This window comes from Achroia grisella, unplaced genomic scaffold (assembly GCF_030625045.1).
Source record: "Achroia grisella isolate CSIRO2021 unplaced genomic scaffold, CSIRO_AGI_Agris_v1 utg109, whole genome shotgun sequence".
NCBI lineage: Eukaryota > Metazoa > Arthropoda > Insecta > Lepidoptera > Pyralidae > Achroia > Achroia grisella.
The window spans coordinates 9,201,338-9,220,813 of record NW_026712573.1 but is presented as its reverse complement, the minus strand read 5'-3'; the positions used below and the strand labels follow the sequence as shown (position 1 = coordinate 9,220,813).

Sequence of the window (19,476 nt, the reverse complement as noted above, 5' to 3'; positions counted from 1 at the left end):
CGTGATAAGATAATGAATTTTGCGAGACATGAATAACGACCTCAGTACTGTCGGCTGTCTGCTTTTTAACTAATCATGTTCAAAATATGTAAATATTTTCATATCAGCAATGTTACTATATTTAGGTGTGAACCGCAAAGGACAAGTCCTGTCAGTAACAGTAGAAGAGGACTCCATAGTGCCGTATATAAACACGGTGCTACAGAATCCCGAGCTGGCTTTGCGTCTGGCGGTCCGCAACAATCTTGCCGGAGCTGAGGAGCTGTTTGTGAGGAAATTCAACATGCTTTTCACCAATGGACAGTACGGCGAGGCCGCTAAGGTATAATTAATTTTTTTATGACTATTTAAGTGCTTGATTTAATCAATCAATCAATCTCTTTATTTGCGGAATATAGGTATATGATAAGTGTGGTAAGTAAATTTAACAGCGTTTTCCTCTATATCATCCTGCTTATGAGTAATCACGGAAATATTAAACAATTATGTACTTAATACAACATATTTACAATTAAGTTTGACAGCCTCGGTGGTCTGGTGGTTTAGCACACCGCTCTACTATCCGATGATCGCAGGTTCGGTTCCTCGCACGGTACAAACATTTGTATTCATGAGTATGATTGTTTGTATCGGTCTGGGTGTTTTCTATGTATAATATGTATTTATTTATAACAAAAAATGGATCCATTATTTGTATATTTATAACAGTTGTCTAGTACCCATAACACAAGCCCTGCTTTGCTTGGAATTAGATGGCGCTGTGTGAATTGTCCTGAGATATTATTGTATTATTATTATTATATTTTACTTAATTAAGTATTAATATTATAATAATTATTAGATAGCAAAAAATTATAACATATCTTTATAGTCATACAGAATACAATGTTATTATAATATGTGGTTGTATATTTCGGTATTTGCATTTTGTACTGTAGACTTTTACTTGTAACTTATTTAAGGTTATTTGAATAGTTTATTATAGAATAAATAAATAAGTATAAAATAGAATTTATAATATGAAAATTATATAAATACTAGCCACGCAACTTTATATTTCGCCCAACTTACATAATATATTTTTAAATTACAGCCTTAGTGTTATTCTGGTTTACTCTAAAGTTTCATCAAAATCCGTTGCATGGAAGACATATCCATCCATTTATCTACCAAAATTCGCGTTTATAATCATAATCATCTGTTTCTTTCTTGTCCCATTTATTTGGGGTCGGCGTAGTATGTTTTAATATTATTAAGATATTTCCTATTGTAAAACTTGATATTCTTTAATAATTGGCACTTAGTATTTGGCATTGAACTTGTTATTATATTTATTTAGGTAGCAGCAATGGCTCCCCGTGGTATACTCCGGACACCCCAAACCATCCAGCGATTCCAGCAGGTGCCAACACAACCAGGGCAGACTTCACCACTGTTGCAGTACTTCGGTATACTGCTCGACCAGGCGCAACTTAACAAGTTCGAGTCACTCGAGCTGTGCCGCCCAGTGCTGCTACAAGGTCAGTGTACATTACACAAGCCTAGCCTATTAGTGTTAACTGTGGGTCAACATACTGAACAAATTTAAATTTATATTATATTGAATGCTTAACCTGTCTGATAGATAGACATTTGAGAGATAAATAGTAGTACTATATATAAATACTACTACTACTACTAAATATAAATAGTAGTAATAGTAGTACTAGTGTTAAAGTTGTGATAATCAACGTTACCTGCTTCTTCTTTATTCTATTTGTTTGAGGTTGGCATAATATATTTTTCTCTTCCATTTATCCCAGTTCGCAGTCCTTAATGGAATATTTAACGTAGTGAAAAAAATCCCCAGAGTGTATATACAAAATGTCTAATAGAAGGGAATAAAAAACTTTTATGTACTTTAAAAAAGGTATCTATTTCTGCCTATTCTACAGGAGATCTATTTAGATACAAATTTAATTAAAATTTAAATAATGTTTATTTTAACACAGGCCGTAAACAACTGCTTGAGAAATGGCTGAAGGAGGAAAAGTTGGAATGTTCTGAAGAACTGGGTGATTTGGTGAAGCAGGTTGATCCGACGCTCGCACTTTCCGTATATCTGCGTGCTAATGTAGCCAGCAAAGTGATACAATGCTTTGCCGAGACTGGCCAGTTCCAGAAGATCGTCTTGTATGCTAAGAAGGTACGGTTTAAGTTTACATTGACTAATGCTACCGAAAGTTTAAAAATGAACTTAAACTAAATTAATTAATATTAATCATAAAAACATATAACACCCCTAAAAAATAAGAAACAGGAATGTACTTTCTTCCTCCATAAATAAGTTTGGTTGGATGTTATTTCTAAGTATTATAGTATAGATGAGATAATCCTATTACAAAATTTAATATGGATACTCATTATTCAGTTTATTTCTTGAATTGAATAGGTTGGCTACACACCTGATTATATTTTCCTGCTCCGCTCCGTCATGCGTACGAACCCGGAGCAAGGCGCTGGATTCGCGGGCATGCTGGTCGCCGAAGAGCCTCCCTTAGCCGACATCAATCAGATAGTAGATGTGTTCATGGAACAAAACATGGTGCAGCAATGTACTGCATTCCTACTGGACGCTCTCAAGAATAACAGACCCGAAGAAGGACCACTCCAAACTAGGTAGTAATATAGATGTGTTTAGTTATTTGGTAATATTCAAGGTATTGTTAATTATTATCAAAGTATTGTGTGTTAAAATATAGGACTTACGCTGTAACACTTAAGAGTCAGTTTTCAGAAACTTCGCCTTGTATGAGTAAATTATAAAAATAGGTTTATTAAGTAGCAATCAGCGCTAATTATTCTTATGCTTGAAATCACGACTACTTAATATCATTAAACATATATACTTATGTTTACAATTGTCGACAAGGGTAGAGTTTTACTACTCGTAACGGAGAAATATTTTGAATAATTCTAATTTATAAAATGGGATTTACCCAGTATTCCATTTAGACTATCTAACAAAAAGCTTGATTGAGATGAGTAAACTAATTGTTAATTTTATTAGACTTACACTCAATTGTTTATGTGGGTACTTCAGTTTCACCTACTTCAGCCGCCCAGCATTTACAGGCAGGTTAGGTAGCCAAATTACAGGTTAATGGTATGACATCTTAGTCGTCTGTAGTGACCATTATGGCATGAGTGGTATGTGGTATGTCCTTGGTTATTGTATGTTAGTGACGGTTACAGCTTGATTGTCATTCCAAAACATATATATAAAAAGGAAAATGTTATAAAATTAATTTTGTATGATTGCAGATTGCTGGAAATGAACCTTATGTCGGCGCCTCAGGTGGCAGATGCGATCCTTGGTAACGCGATGTTTACTCATTACGACCGCGCGCACGTCGCGCAACTGTGCGAGAAGGCTGGACTGCTGCAACGAGCGCTCGAGCATTACACCGATCTCTACGACATCAAACGTGCAGTTGTAAGTAACGACCATCACTACACATTTAGACACTAAACTACATCATCTAGATTTTAAGTCACTAGAACAAGCTGAAGGCTTATGTGATGATAAACTTCGCCTATGTACATGAATAGCACTACGAATATCACTGCGTCATGTGACTTCATCACACCATACATATATCCTGACTTAATGGTAACAATGTATTTAATTTGTAAAAGAAATTAATTTCAATTTGAAAATATCTTCAAAATCTCTTGATAATAGGTGAATTTCATAACAGAAGTAGAACTTGTTCTTGTACCTAAATTACAGGTTTCTACTTAGTTTGGGTACCAGGGAACAATGTAAAATGTAAATTTGGATTAAAAATAAAATTATTATAATTTTATTTTGAATCCAAATTATTATTAACTTATAATTTATTAATCAATAGTTAAATAATTTAGATTTTACAACGGTTTTCTAAGTGTTTATTTAATATCAGGTGCACACCCACTTGCTGTCTGCTGATTGGCTGGTCACATACTTCGGAAGTCTGTCTGTTGAAGACTCCCTTGAGTGTTTGAAGGCCATGCTGCAAGCCAACATTCGTCAGAATTTGCAGATCTGCGTCCAAATTGCCACGAAATATCATGAGCAACTCACTACCAAGGCTCTGATTGAGCTGTTTGAAAGCTTCAAGACTTATGAGGGGCTATTCTACTTCCTCGGATCAATTGTTAACTTCAGCCAGGATTCGGAAGTCCACTTCAAATATATTCAGGTTAATATACAAACATCTTACAACTATTTATATTGTCATATTGCGCATATAATAATTCAATCGTATAGTTATTCTAGTGATCTACTATATAAAATTTTGTTAAGTTTGAAGTTTCAAATATTTTTTTTAAACGCAGTATTTAACAAAATCAGGGCATCTTAAATATTGTGCTTACATCATGACATCACAGCTGACATCTGCAATAACAATTCTGCATATATATTTTATTTTCTAATCCTCATTAACGATTTGTTATGGCTACTGACAATCTGGTATACTGAGCAATTTCGTTTTTATATACAGGCTGCGTGTAAGACTGGCCAGATCAAGGAAGTGGAACGTATATGTCGCGAATCGAACTGCTACAACGCGGAGCGAGTGAAGAATTTCCTCAAAGAGGCTAAGTTGCCCGACCAACTTCCTCTTATAATCGTTTGCGATCGCTTCGACTTCGTGCACGATCTTGTACTTTACCTTTACAGGAACAGCCTGCAGAAGTATATTGAGATTTACGTACAGAAGGTAAGTCTGAGATTTATGAATTAAATTAAACAAATTGTAAATACTTGTTGTGCTTACTTTCATACTCTTTTAAAACCTATTATACCAGTTAAAGCTCATTAAATTATTACCTAGAAGATAAATGTGTTTGGAATTTAAATTATTTGAAGATGTAATCAGACATTCCTGCAATGTAAATAATTTGTTAGATTAAAAAATAGCAGCTGAGTGTTTCTCAATTCTTATCTGCTTGGAAGGACTGAAATACAATGTAAAAATTTGTACCATACATTGTGGTCAAAATTATATCCAATTATAGCAAAAAAGAATTGCTTCGGCGTAGTTGGGTAAAAAATAGTAAGACAAAATATTCTAAAATTTTTTAAAATTTTATACATTACTTTTTTTAAATTATCTATTGCGAACTATACTCAAAACTCTTTGGTCTAGGTGAACCCCTCCCGCCTTCCCGTGGTCGTCGGTGGTCTACTAGATGTAGACTGTGCTGAGGATATAATCAAGAACCTGATATTGGTGGTGCGTGGACAGTTCTCCACTGATGAACTTGTTGCAGAAGTTGAAAAGAGGAATAGGTCAGTTTTTGTTAACCATTTTGAACTATTTTAGTTTATTCTACACTCTATTGTATGTAATATACATATGTAGTAATAATTGACAAAGAGGTAACAATGGGTTGACTTATCACTTAAAAGTGATCTCTTTCAAGCAATCTTAATTTGTGTTATATATTACAGAATATAATGTATCATCTGACTGGCGACCCATTACATTCTTATGTTACAAATTATGAGAGCTTAACAACTGAGCTTTCCTCTGTTTTATTTTTTATATAATCACAGTTTTCTCTAGAGGCCATATATAAATAAGGCAGAAATCCAAAATATTAAAGATTTGCTTTTCCAAAGATTAATATCTTTATTTTACTAGATAATATATTACTTGTATTGTGAACTAGAAGTCCAATTAAATGTAGTTTATAATGATCTCATTTTATATATCCCTATTTCATAGACATTACAGTAATTGGGAAATTTAAAATCCCCAGGCTAAAACTTCTGCTGCCGTGGTTGGAGACGCGCGTGCATGAGGGATGCAATGAGCCGGCCACACATAATGCACTCGCTAAAATTTACATCGATTCTAACAATAACCCAGAACGATTCCTCAAGGAAAACCAATGGTAAGTTCTTTAAGTAATTTATTTATGGAACTAGTGGTTCTTAATTTCATGTTGTTTTTATAAGATAAATATATACAGAGCTGGAGGATTAGCACAATCTGGATGTAATGGATTTAGCATTAAATAATGAACATAACCTAATCGACATAAGTGGTACATACTACTGTCGATGGTACAGATCATAATTATTTACACTAAATTCATAAATTACAAAATGTCGGTCCGTCCTTTCACAACATAATGGCCGACTGGATTTTAATTAAATTTGACATTAAGAATGTTTGTGCAGAAGAAGTAAAGGGAAAATACTTCTTTCTGTACAACAATTACTATCCCAAATTAATTTATTTATTTAAAGTGTATTTCGCAAATTTTTAACAATTGGATTGGTATATAATCTGACAATCCACCTGATAGTAAGTAATAACCACCCTATGTATTGACCATAAACAAGGATATCACATCATTTTTACCGTTGTGTTACTCATACACTGTGCCATTCCAAAGGAATGAATGAAAAAGTCTTTGTTGTTACAGTCACAGAAGGAATAAACAAATACATAAATTAATATGTATACCAAATATAAAATAAAATAAAAACAAGATAATTACAATCCAGAGGTAACAACGGGAACCTTATTGCTAAAAAGCAATTTCTTTCAGGCTTAGGATAGGCTCTTTCTTCTTAGGACGGAGAGAAGATGTTATGCTTCTGCACCCTGTAATATCACATCTAACAATAATTGTTTTTTTTTTAAGTTAATGCAGTTCATGATTGAGTATGCTATATGTAATCATGTGTGTGCAGGTACGACTCACGCGTGGTGGGCCGCTACTGCGAGAAGCGCGATCCTCACCTGGCATGCGTAGCCTACGAGCGCGGGCAGTGCGATCGCGAGCTGATCGCCGTCTGCAACGACAACTCACTGTTCAAGACGCAGGCGCGGTACCTCGTACGCCGCCGCGACCAAGACCTCTGGCTCGAAGTGCTTAACGAGGAGAATCCTTACAAGCGGCAACTCATTGATCAGGTACTTTTTATTAATGATAATGTAGTAATTACCAGCTATGTAATGTACTGTTTCTCTTCATAATTATCGGCTCTCGGACACATCACTGTTCTCACTCGACGTTCTCAGCTTAATGCCCACATGACGTCAGCAGTGTACTATAGACACGACATAATGCTTCTTTCTCGTTCCCACATATACTACATGTAATAAATTACTTCGCTCTTGGTGTATTGACCTGTTGAATAAGTTACTTTTTGTTATTGACACGACTAAAGTAGTTTAAAGTGTACAATGAATATGTGTGTTTTATTTACATAAACTTTAAGCTATATTTGTAAAAGTTTTTCATTGTTTCACCAATATTACTTTAATTTATCGCAGGTAGTCCAAACCGCGCTCTCCGAGACACAAGACCCTGAAGATATATCAGTTACAGTGAAGGCATTCATGACAGCAGACTTGCCAAATGAACTGATTGAATTGCTCGAGAAGATTGTTCTTGACAACTCTGTATTTTCTGACCACAGGAATTTGCAGAATCTTCTTATTCTGACAGGTATGTTATAATGTTTGTTATCAGCACCAAGCAACTTGATTTGTAAGCTGTTTCTGTTGGATATCTCATCCTTCAAGGGCAAGGTAGTTTTTACAAGGTAGAAATGCAATATATTTTAGTTTTCTGAAATGGCAACACAATAGGAATACTACAGACATAATGGGATGTTATGTCCATTGTGGTGGTATATAAGCAATGATTCTTATCTAACATCAGATAGACTATCAGATTTTTTTTCTAATTACATAAAATTTAACCTATTTGTTGCAATATACTAATGACTCCAATCTTTTTTATCCATATATATAATTTTACACAGCGATAAAGGCCGACCGCACGCGTGTGATGGAATACATAAACCGTTTGGACAACTATGATGCCCCAGACATTGCCAACATAGCTATCAACAATGAACTTTATGAGGAGGCTTTCGCTATATTCAAGAAGTTTGATGTCAACACTTCTGCCATTCAGGTAATGTAGTTTTGTTGCAAGTTTAATACTAAACATTTGCAAATTAATTGTTGCGGTTTGGTCGCCAAAGAGTCAACACTGCTTCCAAGCTATATCTAAATTGTTGAATTCTATTCAACGCCTGAATAATGCCTCGTTCAGGGGCGAAGCGCGTGCAGTGTGGATGTAGACTCAATAACGGTCGGTATTTGATCGCCATTGGAGAAGATCGTAACGATAGCCAAGTTTCCACAACGAATATATGTGGTCTCACACATGCTAACTATAGCAGAATTAAACAATATAATATAAATCCATTAAGTCGTGAAATGCCGCAAAATAACACCTAATTCGATTAAATTACATAAATGTTTATAAATAAAACTTCAGATATTTGGTGAGTATGGTAACAACATAATTTTTTTACTTTTTATGCTAATAGATAATGCCTTACTGTTTAAGAGTTACAATAAAGTGGTGGTATTTACTCAATATTTTTCCGGCAGGTGTTGATTGAGCAAGTGAAAGATTTGGAGCGTGCTTACGAGTTCGCGGAGCGTTGCAACGAGCCCGGCGTGTGGTCGCAGCTGGCAAAGGCACAATTGCAGCAGGGACTTGTGAAGGAAGCGATCGACTCTTATATTAAAGCCGATGATCCATCTGCGTACATGGATGTCGTAGCCACCGCCACTAAGCAGCAATCCTGGGAAGACCTCGTGCGGTATTTGCAGGTAAATTATTTTTATGACTTATTGAATAAATATATGGAAAGTTGCAATAGTCGCAACACATAAACGTCATCATGGACTATAAAAAAATATTCATTCATGTAGGTTACGGCATCTATGCAGACCATTATTAGTTAATGCTTATTCAATATTTTGAGGTTATTGTTATTAATTTTTACTAAAATATCTATTATAATATCTACTCTATATATTCGTGTCTCTTAAGATGGACTTTTGAACTTAGTGTTTGTTGTATTGTGTAACTACAATATGTAGTGTCACATATTAAACCTGTAAATTTATCTTTAAATAGATGGCCCGCAAGAAAGCTCGCGAATCTTACATTGAGTCTGAGTTGATATACGCATACGCCCGGACTGGCCGCCTCGCGGACTTGGAGGAGTTCATCTCGGGGCCCAATCATGCAGACATACAGAAAATCGGAGACCGGTGCTTCGATGACAAAATGTACAATGCTGCTAAACTGTTGTACAACAACGTCAGCAACTTTGCAAGGCTCGCCATCACACTTGTACACCTTAAAGAATTTCAAGGTACGTAATAATTTTATATTAATTAAATACTAGCGATCTGCCACTGTTTCTCTGGTTACTTTTTGTTTTAATATACCTATTTATATGTTTTATTCATTGAAAAGTCAATCAACGTATCACTTTAAACTCGTGAGTACAAATCTGGGGTAACAAAAAAAATGCTCGTTATGTCAATTATTACGACAGGTCTCCTAGTAGTAATTCAGGCAGTAAGTCACTAGAAATAATGCTGTCCCTATTACGTCTTCAAGAATTTAACGATAATATTGTTGCGTTGTTTGTTACAGGCGCGGTGGACAGTGCGCGCAAAGCGAACTCGACTCGCACGTGGAAAGAGGTGTGCTTCGCTTGCGTGGACGCCGGCGAGTTCCGTCTCGCTCAGATGTGCGGCCTGCACATCGTCGTACACGCGGACGAACTCGAGGACCTCATCAACTATTACCAGGTAGTTTATTTTATAACCATGGTACCTTTGGTACGTATCTTACCACGTATCTTTGGTAGTTACTGGTACATAACCACTACAATGTAAACATTTAAATAATTAGAGTGTAAATTTTAAATAGTTTGTATCTATTTGTTTGTATATATATTTGTGTTATGTGTGTATTACAAATAAAAGTTTGTTTGTAATACCTATTATTGCAGAATAAATTATATATTTATTATGTTACAATAACATCTCGTCTCATATAACTTATCCCAAAAGAGAAAAAAAAAACATATTTTTTTACTTGTTTAGTACAAGTTGGTTACTAAACAAGTTAGTAACTTTATTATTTTATTACTTTTTGTAATAATAGTTTTATTTAACTCCCGACGTAAAAAGAGCAAACGAATATATATACATTCATTTGCTCTTTTTTACAAAGCTAACACAAGGAACGTACCTATATTTATTGTAGTTTTTGTTTATACAGGCGTACTTAAGATTGTAATTTTATAATTATACTATACTTATTAGGCGTCGTATGGGTGTACAAATAAATAAAAATATAATAATAAATAAAAATACATATATAGCTTCCTCTTGAAACACTATACTGCGTGAATCATGTTCCAAAAACTGAATTATCTTTTCCTGTTTATTATTAAAAACATATAAATTATTGTAATATATATTTTTTTAACAGGACCGAGGTCACTTCGACGAGCTAATCAGTCTACTAGAGGCGGCGCTGGGTCTGGAGCGCGCGCACATGGGCATGTTCACGGAGCTGGCTATCCTCTACTCCAAGTACAAACCTGCCAAGATGCGTGAACACCTCGAACTGTTCTGGTCACGAGTCAATATACCTAAGGTGAGATTAATGTAAATAAACTGCAATAATTTACACCAAGGACATAGAACTGGTAGAAAAACTGGTTTATTTTAACAAAAGTATGTATATGTGAAGAAATTCAGTGCGTTTGTATGTAGTTGCTGTAAAGTTACTATTTTTTAGTCAGTGAATATTCAATTTGTTGTGTTAAATTGCTATGATTTTCAAAATGATCATTTGAATAATAAATATTTATTTAAATGATAGTAAAAAGTATTTGTTTCCTTCTAAGTCGATACAAGTAACTTACATAGTTCTGGTGCAAAAATGTGTCGATAACGCATCAATTATACTACATTTATATTGCATGTTCAAACAACATTGTTACAGGTGTTACGCGCAGCGGAACATGCTCATCTGTGGTCGGAGCTAGTATTCCTGTACGATAAATATGAAGAGTACGATAACGCTGCGCTCACAATGATGCAGCACCCTACTGAGGCGTGGCGCGAGGGACACTTCAAAGACATCATCACTAAGGTGACTTTCAGTATTCAGGTTGCATTGCATACATTTATATAAATTTGATAAAATAATTCGAATTTATCTAAACAATAATTATAATAATACTAAAGTTATTTTGGAGTACATGTTTGGTTCAAACTTGTTTTCATTTTGGATGAATATGGAGTGACGCACTCGTCTGCGCTAACGATATATGCTTTCGGGATACTAGTGGAGGATGATAGGATGAAAACGAAGTCAGATCAGTCAGCACAAAGTTATGAAGATGGCGAAGTTTTAAAAAAAATATAATAATCCAGGTGGCGAACATGGAACTGTACTACAAAGCGATACAGTTCTACCTTGACTACAAGCCGCTACTTCTTAACGACCTACTGCTGGTGCTGGCGCCGCGTATGGACCACACGCGCGCCGTCAACTTCTTCACCAAAGCCGGCCATCTGCAACTTGTGAAGGCATACCTGCGGTCTGTGCAGAGTCTCAACAACAAGGCGGTCAATGAGGCACTCAATTCACTACTTATCGATGAGGAAGATTACCAGGTTTGTTTATTTTCTACTAACGACCCCTGACTGATGACGGTGAAACGACTCATGCCACAATGCTTTAACAGATATTTGAACGTGTTAATAAGTGAGAAAGAAGCGTGGCTACGTTTTATATTATGTAAAAATATGGAAATTTAAATATAGTTATTAAGTTTTAACATTCAATGGATTTTCTGTGAAAACTTAATTAAGTTTTATATTTTATGTTATTGTATTGTTATATATACGTTTTTTATTAATTACTGAGTATCTTTTTATACAATGTGTAATTTTTTTTTATTTGTCATATTTCACAGGGCTTACGAACATCCATAGATGCATTTGATAATTTCGACACAATTGCATTAGCTCAACAACTTGAAAAACACGAACTTACTGAATTTAGAAGAATTGCTGCCTACCTGTACAAAGGTATGTAACTAATTACCTACCAAAATAATGCATTTTTATCAACCTAACCCACCCAAGATATTTTAAAATTACCTTGGCACATTGCATATTAAAAGCCACGCGAGTGTCGCCTTCTATATTCTAGGGTAAATATATTATTATTAAATTAGCCTATGTCCAGACCATCATAAAATATCATGCTTTTTATATTATAATGGCACACTACTGTTTTAATAAATGCCATGCTAAAGTGTCACTGTTTGTCCAGACAATCAAAACAAACAATTATATGATTACAGGGAATAACAGATGGAAGCAGAGTGTCGAATTATGCAAGAAGGATGCTTTGTACGCGGATGCCATGGAGTACGCATCCGAATCGCGCCAGCCCGAGGTTGCTGAAGAGCTGCTAAACTGGTTCCTCGAGAGAGACAACTACGAATGTTTCTCTGCGTGCCTCTACCAGGTAAAGAGTCATACATGTCTATTGTACAAATGTGAATATTACCGCAATGGTTATTGATTAAAAAAAATATTGCAGGTATAAATAATTAGTTCTGCCAACGAATTTAACTCAGTATTATTCTAATTTTGGTTATTTATTAAATTGTTATTGCCTACTTAATAATATGCTAATGTAAACATGTATCTGTGATATAAGATACAGTAATAAGTTCCTCAATATACTGAATCTTTCTGACAGACATGAACTGATTCAATTAATACAAGCATCTATATTGAAATATGTCTAAACTATGCTTACCTTCAGGCCAGATATGATATCTAAGAAAAACAAAAAAAATTAAAATTAGTTTCTTGCAAGATATGGTTTTTATGGAATGTTTATTATTATTTACAGTGTTACGACCTCCTGAAGCCCGATGTTGTAATCGAATTAGCATGGAGGCATAACATCATGGACTTCGCAATGCCATTCCTTATTCAGGTACGTGTCAATAATAATTCAATTCAATTATTTTTTTTTAGCGATGATAATATAAATAATAAACAAAATATAAAGCACCCGCCTGCGCTAACGGTTTACGCTGGCGGGGCACTAGTGACAGTGGATGATAAGCTGAAAATGAGGTCAGGTTAGTTCGCCAATTGTGGCGAATTTACCAGAAAACAACGATGATGGTTTCTGGACCACATGGAGGTTATCCTGACATGGTGGTTTGCTAGCAATGAGGTCAATAGTCCACATTACTAACAATTCCTTTCCCCCAAATTTACGTTCATATTAGAAATTAAATAATACGATAATAAAAAATGGTTGCTGTTATGTATCTAGGTATGTATGTACGCGACAAGCAAACGAGATCAGTTGCACATGGGATTTATTCTCATACAACTCTTGGTTTGCTGGACGCTAGCAACTTGAAGCCACCCTTATACATCACAGTTAGAAAACAAAAAGTGGTTTTACAAACTTTATTTGCGCTTTTTTTCTAATTAAATTACAACGACAAATACTGTGGATAGGTATTTGATACTTGTTTTATTTTGTCAGACTGTTCGAGAGTTAACGACAAAGGTCGAGAAGCTTGAGGAAGCTGACGCGAAGCGCAGCACGGAGAGTGCAGAACACGAAGCCAAACCTGCCATGATCATGGAGCCCCAACTCATGCTTACTGCAGGTAAATTATGATTGTAACTGTCTATTGTACAGAGACTTAATTTTGTTGTAAATACTAGTTTCTAGGATCAATGTTTTGATAAGAAACATGGTTTAATTTTATGCTTTGGTATGTTAATTATTTGTAGTAAAACTAATGTTTTTAACAAATTCATATTGCACATTCCACCATCTTATGAAGAAAATATAATAATATCTATTATTTCATCCGATTTTTTACATTTTAGATGAATCCCTGGTACCTAAACTAGGTATCACAGGTTTATACCTAGTTTAGGTACCAGGGATTACATAATACTTATATATAAACTTTATTGTAAATATAAAATTTTGTATTAGCTACATTTAAACTATAATTCAATTAGACATGCTACATAATTTCTAGTAAATAGTGTTATATCGTGAATGTAAGTCATTTATGGTTTAAACATATTTACATATTATTTTATGATTCTACAAGCTGTAAATACAACAAGTTACTTATATTTATCTTCATATGATAAACACATTGTTGTAAAATAATTTCATTACTAATTACTTATGTAATGTGCAATAAAGTATACATGTAAATGTTTGTCACGTTACAGGCCCGTCGATGGCATACCCTGGTGTGCCGGCGCAGGCGTCCCCGTACGCGTACGCCGCACAAGCCCCGTCGCCGGCGCCCTACCACGGTTACGGCATGTAGGGAACCGCCGCCCCTCACGGCTGGGGGAACTATGCTCACTTTTGAGCCTCCGTGCCCTCCGCCCACGTGCCGCGCGCCGCCGCCCTACGACAACACTCGACATCTCCCGCCGTCACTCACCACCGGCGGCCGAGGTGCTGTCGCTCGCGGTCACGTCAGCTCTTTGCACGTGCGACTCCGTTTCAGTGACCTTACCCACATTAAGTCATGGGTTCCTTTCCTCGTCGAGGCCTAACGTTCGAGTTTGTTTTTCGGATTAAATATATTTGTAAAAGAAAGTATTATATTGTAGGCGCAAGTGCATAGAGACATGAGAAAATTTAGCCATTTGGGGCTACGTATATGGAATAAAAATGATTAGCCTGTACAAATTATATTAATATATAGAAAGCTATGTAACTCTCATGACTAAAAGTGCTTTATTTTTATCAGGCGTGAGAGTGTTCTAGAGAAATTTAATCATGTCAGGGCTTTAGGACGGGTTTTAAATAGTTAGCAGAATAGAGTTCCAAGGAGACGATGTTATCTACACAATGAAGTGATGTGTAAAATTTAATTGTCCCTTGGATACATATTACATCGCCAGTTTTCATGTAATGCAAAATGCATACAAGCTGATTATGTCGATACAGCGACTTACTAACTACGATTGTAAAAAGTGTCGTATCCCGCTATATTAAGTGCGATGGAATACGTGCGTTCACTCTTTATCGGCATTTCTATATTCTAATAAAACAATATCTTAAATGTTATTAAAATTGTAAAATATATTATGTAGTAAGCACATTCAGATGTGCGCATTTCTAAAGTTTTGCCGTCTAGTGTAATAGCTACGACCAAATTAATAGATTTGTCGTCGAAGCTTAATTCTCCAGTTAAATCAATAGTACACCTATGTAGATAGTTGTTCTACTTCGTAATAAGTCTCTCGAAGAATAAAATAATATTATTTTATCATTACACACTAAATCGTTTATTATTATCATTTCTGTATTACTCATTTATTTTTGTAAAATAATGAGTGGTATTTGTTATTTTTATACAAGAAATATTAGATATTGAATTGTAACAATATATTGTTTGATTAGACAGGCCTAGTCTGACTATACATTATATAATAGTGCAATAAATTAGTGCTGCTCTAACTGCTGTGTTTCAACCGATACAAAATATGAATGGAATTCACCCAGCGAATATATAAATTCTATTTCTTGTTGTCAAGTTATATGTATATAATGCTTACAATGTAGACGTCGGCACGGCCAGTTGAAATTAATCGAAATTACCACACCGGATTATTCGAGTTAAATATTAAATGAATATGTCTAGATATATTTTAGGTATAGTTTAGGTGGAATAGTTAACGGTACGATGTTATTTTTCCGTGTAATGTACGCCGTGTGCAATGATAAGATCACACGTGTTGCTTATGTTGCGTTATTGTATTTATCACATTGATTGATGCCTTCATTAGATGATTAAGGTACAAATTATGTACTGGCAAGCGTTTCCGGGCCCTCCTCTTATTTTTTTAATTATTATTAATATGATTGTTTTTACAATATTGACATCCCAGGAAACGCTTTGTCGGCATAATGTAGTCCAGTCGACTCCACACAGCGTTACACTGGTGTAACATTGTGATTGTGAGTTGTTATATTAATAAATAATCATTGATGTTAAATGATTCATTCAAATCATTCCTATCATTAACAAATTTAATGATCAATATTGTTAAAAATTTCTTTGGTATAATATAACAAATTAATAACATAAAATAGTGAAAAATTCATTGTTTATTATTAGCATTGTATTTATTCATGTATGATAATGTTTCCCTGAATTTTATTATAGTAAGATTATATTATATGAATAAATTATGACTGTGTTTGCTTTCAATTTCATTTTTACTGAAAATTATGTTACGGTTTATTTACAATCTCAGTAATAACTTAAGGGTTGTAATGGATATATATATGTATAAAACATTTTCATCGGTTATTAGGGATCTTATCTGGGAATAATATCAGTTATCTAATATTAGCTTGTACTTTGGATTTTGGAGATGTTGTTTTTTATACAGGTTTTATTTAATTAAGGTTACACTTGAGTATATTTGTGTATTTTTTTTATAAGGATTCTAGCCTAAAACTTTATAATAAAAAGTCCTCGCTCTTAGTGTTTATCACCGTATATTCCGGGCATTTCATGCAGTATGGCGACGATTATTCTGTATCGAGGAATTCATCAGGCATAATTTTTATTTATTTAGAATTCAATTAACATTTGCTTCTAGGTGACTAAGGAATCATTACTAAAAGTCCTTTCATAGTTTTTAATAATGATTATAAATCTATGCCAATCATGAAAATTCTATTACATACTCGGAACAGTCAGCGTTATACTCGTATAGGTAGATACGATGGCTGAGTACACTAAGTTTTTTTATGAAGTTCATTTAAATCCAACGTGAAAGTGGTAAATCTGGCAGACACGAATTAATTTGTTTTAATCGACAGAGAGAAGTATACATTTATATCGGCCAGGATTTGAACCTTCGGACTTCTATAAGTAATACTAGGTCTCGATTCGACACTACAACAAATAGTACGTTATAAAGTAAAAAAGTATGAAAAAAATATTGTTTGTACAGTGATTACTTGCTCAGTGTCATTATGTCAATGTTATGTCAATTGTCACCAAGATGTTTGTTGTAATCTGTGTTCGTTGTTCATTCATTCGGTCAAACAATTGATCACATTTTTAAATCAACGTTCCTGATTTCATTATTTTTAATTTTATTATATTATAATGACGTATAAGCGGAAGAAGTATCACCACGGAGATACTCATCTTAAAAAACGTTGGAGAGTGCGCAATAGAAAAAAAGATTTAGATCAGATTGACGTAGATTTGAAAGAAGGTAAGTTATAGGAAAGGGACCTTATCTGTCAAACTCTACCAAATTCACATGGCTAAAAGTTTTTGAGGTTATATTAATAATAAAAAATATATTATTGTATATATCAACAAGTATCTATATCATCACCCCGTAAACAAAGAAATTAATTTAACTTATGCAATAGTCTTTTTTTAAACATGTTAACAAATCTAGTTTAGTTAATACAATTTTTAAAAATTTGATATGTAAATCATCAAAATCACCTAATTTTCAGACAACGCTGAGAAGTTACTCAATCAGGATGTGGATTTAGATTTACCTGGTTCTGCACAACACTACTGCTTACACTGTGCTCGATATTTTATTGATGAGCAAGCTCTTAACGAGCATTTCAAGACGAAAGTTCACAAGCGTAGATTAAAGGCTTTGGAGTTAGAGCCATACAGCGTTGAAGAGTCCGAACGCGCAGCCGGTTTTGGTAGTTTCAAGTTACCAACTAAAAGGAAAATTGTTACTCAAAATACTAACAAATCTGATGTAGTAGATAAAGACGGTGATATTATTTTAGAAGAGACTTCATGTAAAAAGAAAAAATCTGATGAAAATGATACGTAAATCTATTCTTAGCTTGGCAATTAGACTAAGGGATTGCAGATTTATGTCTGTAAGAAAATCAGCTCTTTTTATGAATGGTACTAAAGCAACAGAAAACTTTGTCTATGTAATTCCTTATATTGACTTTTCAAATGAAATTAAACGAAAAGATCTTATTCAGGAACAATTAATAAAACGAAAATTAAATATTGACTTAACTAAAGTAGAGAGCTTGTGGTCTATTTATCAAGAACTGAAACAGAGAAAGTCTGAGTTTGAGAAGAAAAAAGAAGAAATATCAAAGGAATTAGGGAAAATTATAAAAAATGATCCTGAAAATGTTATTACAGAAAAACTAAAAATACAATTAAATCTTCTTAAAGATAATATTAGAAAGTTAAAAGAACCACTATGGTCAGCTGAGGAAGCTGCAATACTTGAAATATTGAAACTCCCTAATAGTTTGCATTCTCGGACACCACATTGTGAAAGTAAAGTTCTGTATACACATCTTTTACCACCAACAGAACAAAAAGACCATTTAATAATAGGAAGAGATCTAGGACTTATTGAATTCATCAAAAATGAAAATTATTATTTGAAAGGAACTGCAGCCATCTTTGAACTTGGAGCTAAGTTTTACTTCAATAATATATTGAGAAACAATAATTTTCAGCAGTTTTCAAATCCAGACTTTGTGAAAAGTTTGGTTCTAGAAGGTTGTGGGATAGATCATACAAATGCAAATTCCTCTTTTATACTACATCATAATGAAGATTCAAAAGTGAATGTAGACAGTCGTTTACATTTAACAGGTGGTGGATCTTTGTGTTCATTTTTTGCCTACTACACTAAAAATGTACTACATGCTAAAAGTTTACCCCTTAAGTACTTTACCATGGGTCGACAATATATACCCTCAGCTTCCGAAGAAAACAGCTTGTTCCATGTAAGTCAGTCATCAGTGGTGGAGATATTTTGTGCCACCAAAAATGAGAAAGATCTAGATACTTTACTTGATGATTTAATTGAAATATTGAAATCAACATATTCTGAGTTAGGCTATCATTTTAGACTATCTCTAATGCCTGCAGATAAGTTACATACATGGGAGTCTTTAAGGCTGATTTTTGAGATGTACTCCACATCTCTGCAGACTTATGTGGAGATTGGAAATATATCAGTCATTGGAGACTATGTAAGTAAGAGACTTATGTTCACTTATGTTGAAAATAAAGAAAGTCATTTCCCTCACATATTATCTGGTACAATATTTAATGTACCAAAGTTTTTGGGCTGTGTTTTAGAACAAGACAATGATTTCTCTCTACCTAAAGAATTTGCATTGGAAAAGTGGAAATTATAAATGATTAGTTAACTAGTACATTGTATACAACATTAGGATTATATTAGGATGTAAAATTGGTTTAACAATTCAATTTATTCCTTGTCAAATGAGATTCAAGATTTCCATTTTGAATGTAAATTGTTCTATTATGTGTATAGAAAGATTACATGGAACAAATTTCTTGCTGAAATATTTATGTACAATTGTATATTGTAACTGAATGATTTATTTATTGTAAATATAAGTGTTACATACTTGATTGCTTTTGTAATTTTTTACTATAGGTATTTTAATAATAATATATCTTTTTATATCCCAAGGTTGGGGTAGTTTTGTGTAGGGTATAAAATC

The 19,476-nt window shown here is 34.0% G+C and overlaps 3 protein-coding genes across 3 annotated transcripts in view; all 3 read left to right on the top strand.

The window, feature by feature from the left end:
• LOC131847608 (clathrin heavy chain) overlaps positions 1 to 16,161 on the top strand; it is a 28,842-nt gene extending 12,681 nt beyond the window's left edge. The window contains exons 7-29 of the mRNA XM_059197212.1: positions 126 to 322; positions 1,340 to 1,520; positions 1,992 to 2,185; positions 2,432 to 2,658; positions 3,304 to 3,475; positions 3,945 to 4,223; positions 4,527 to 4,745; positions 5,175 to 5,317; positions 5,791 to 5,925; positions 6,734 to 6,956; positions 7,320 to 7,494; positions 7,814 to 7,968; positions 8,454 to 8,678; positions 8,989 to 9,229; positions 9,517 to 9,674; positions 10,363 to 10,530; positions 10,882 to 11,031; positions 11,316 to 11,558; positions 11,861 to 11,975; positions 12,254 to 12,420; positions 12,814 to 12,900; positions 13,468 to 13,594; positions 14,181 to 16,161. Of these exons, the coding sequence (XP_059053195.1) occupies positions 126 to 322; positions 1,340 to 1,520; positions 1,992 to 2,185; positions 2,432 to 2,658; positions 3,304 to 3,475; positions 3,945 to 4,223; positions 4,527 to 4,745; positions 5,175 to 5,317; positions 5,791 to 5,925; positions 6,734 to 6,956; positions 7,320 to 7,494; positions 7,814 to 7,968; positions 8,454 to 8,678; positions 8,989 to 9,229; positions 9,517 to 9,674; positions 10,363 to 10,530; positions 10,882 to 11,031; positions 11,316 to 11,558; positions 11,861 to 11,975; positions 12,254 to 12,420; positions 12,814 to 12,900; positions 13,468 to 13,594; positions 14,181 to 14,281 (4,082 nt within the window). The 3' untranslated portion in view covers positions 14,282 to 16,161. The remainder of the gene's footprint in view (positions 1 to 125; positions 323 to 1,339; positions 1,521 to 1,991; positions 2,186 to 2,431; positions 2,659 to 3,303; positions 3,476 to 3,944; positions 4,224 to 4,526; positions 4,746 to 5,174; positions 5,318 to 5,790; positions 5,926 to 6,733; positions 6,957 to 7,319; positions 7,495 to 7,813; positions 7,969 to 8,453; positions 8,679 to 8,988; positions 9,230 to 9,516; positions 9,675 to 10,362; positions 10,531 to 10,881; positions 11,032 to 11,315; positions 11,559 to 11,860; positions 11,976 to 12,253; positions 12,421 to 12,813; positions 12,901 to 13,467; positions 13,595 to 14,180) is intronic.
• An 832-nt stretch (positions 16,162 to 16,993) lies between these two features.
• LOC131844776 (zinc finger protein 593 homolog) lies at positions 16,994 to 17,887 on the top strand. Its single transcript, XM_059193740.1, has 2 exons — positions 16,994 to 17,204; positions 17,458 to 17,887. The coding sequence occupies exons 1-2, from the start codon at positions 17,093 to 17,095 to the stop codon at positions 17,796 to 17,798; spliced, it is 453 nt and encodes a 150-aa protein (XP_059049723.1). The 5' UTR covers positions 16,994 to 17,092; the 3' UTR covers positions 17,799 to 17,887.
• On the top strand, positions 17,788 to 19,380 carry LOC131844749 (serine--tRNA synthetase-like protein Slimp). The gene has a single exon (XM_059193713.1). The coding sequence runs from the start codon at positions 17,788 to 17,790 to the stop codon at positions 19,141 to 19,143; it is 1,356 nt and encodes a 451-aa protein (XP_059049696.1). The 3' UTR covers positions 19,144 to 19,380.
• The last annotated feature ends 96 nt before the right edge of the window (positions 19,381 to 19,476 follow it).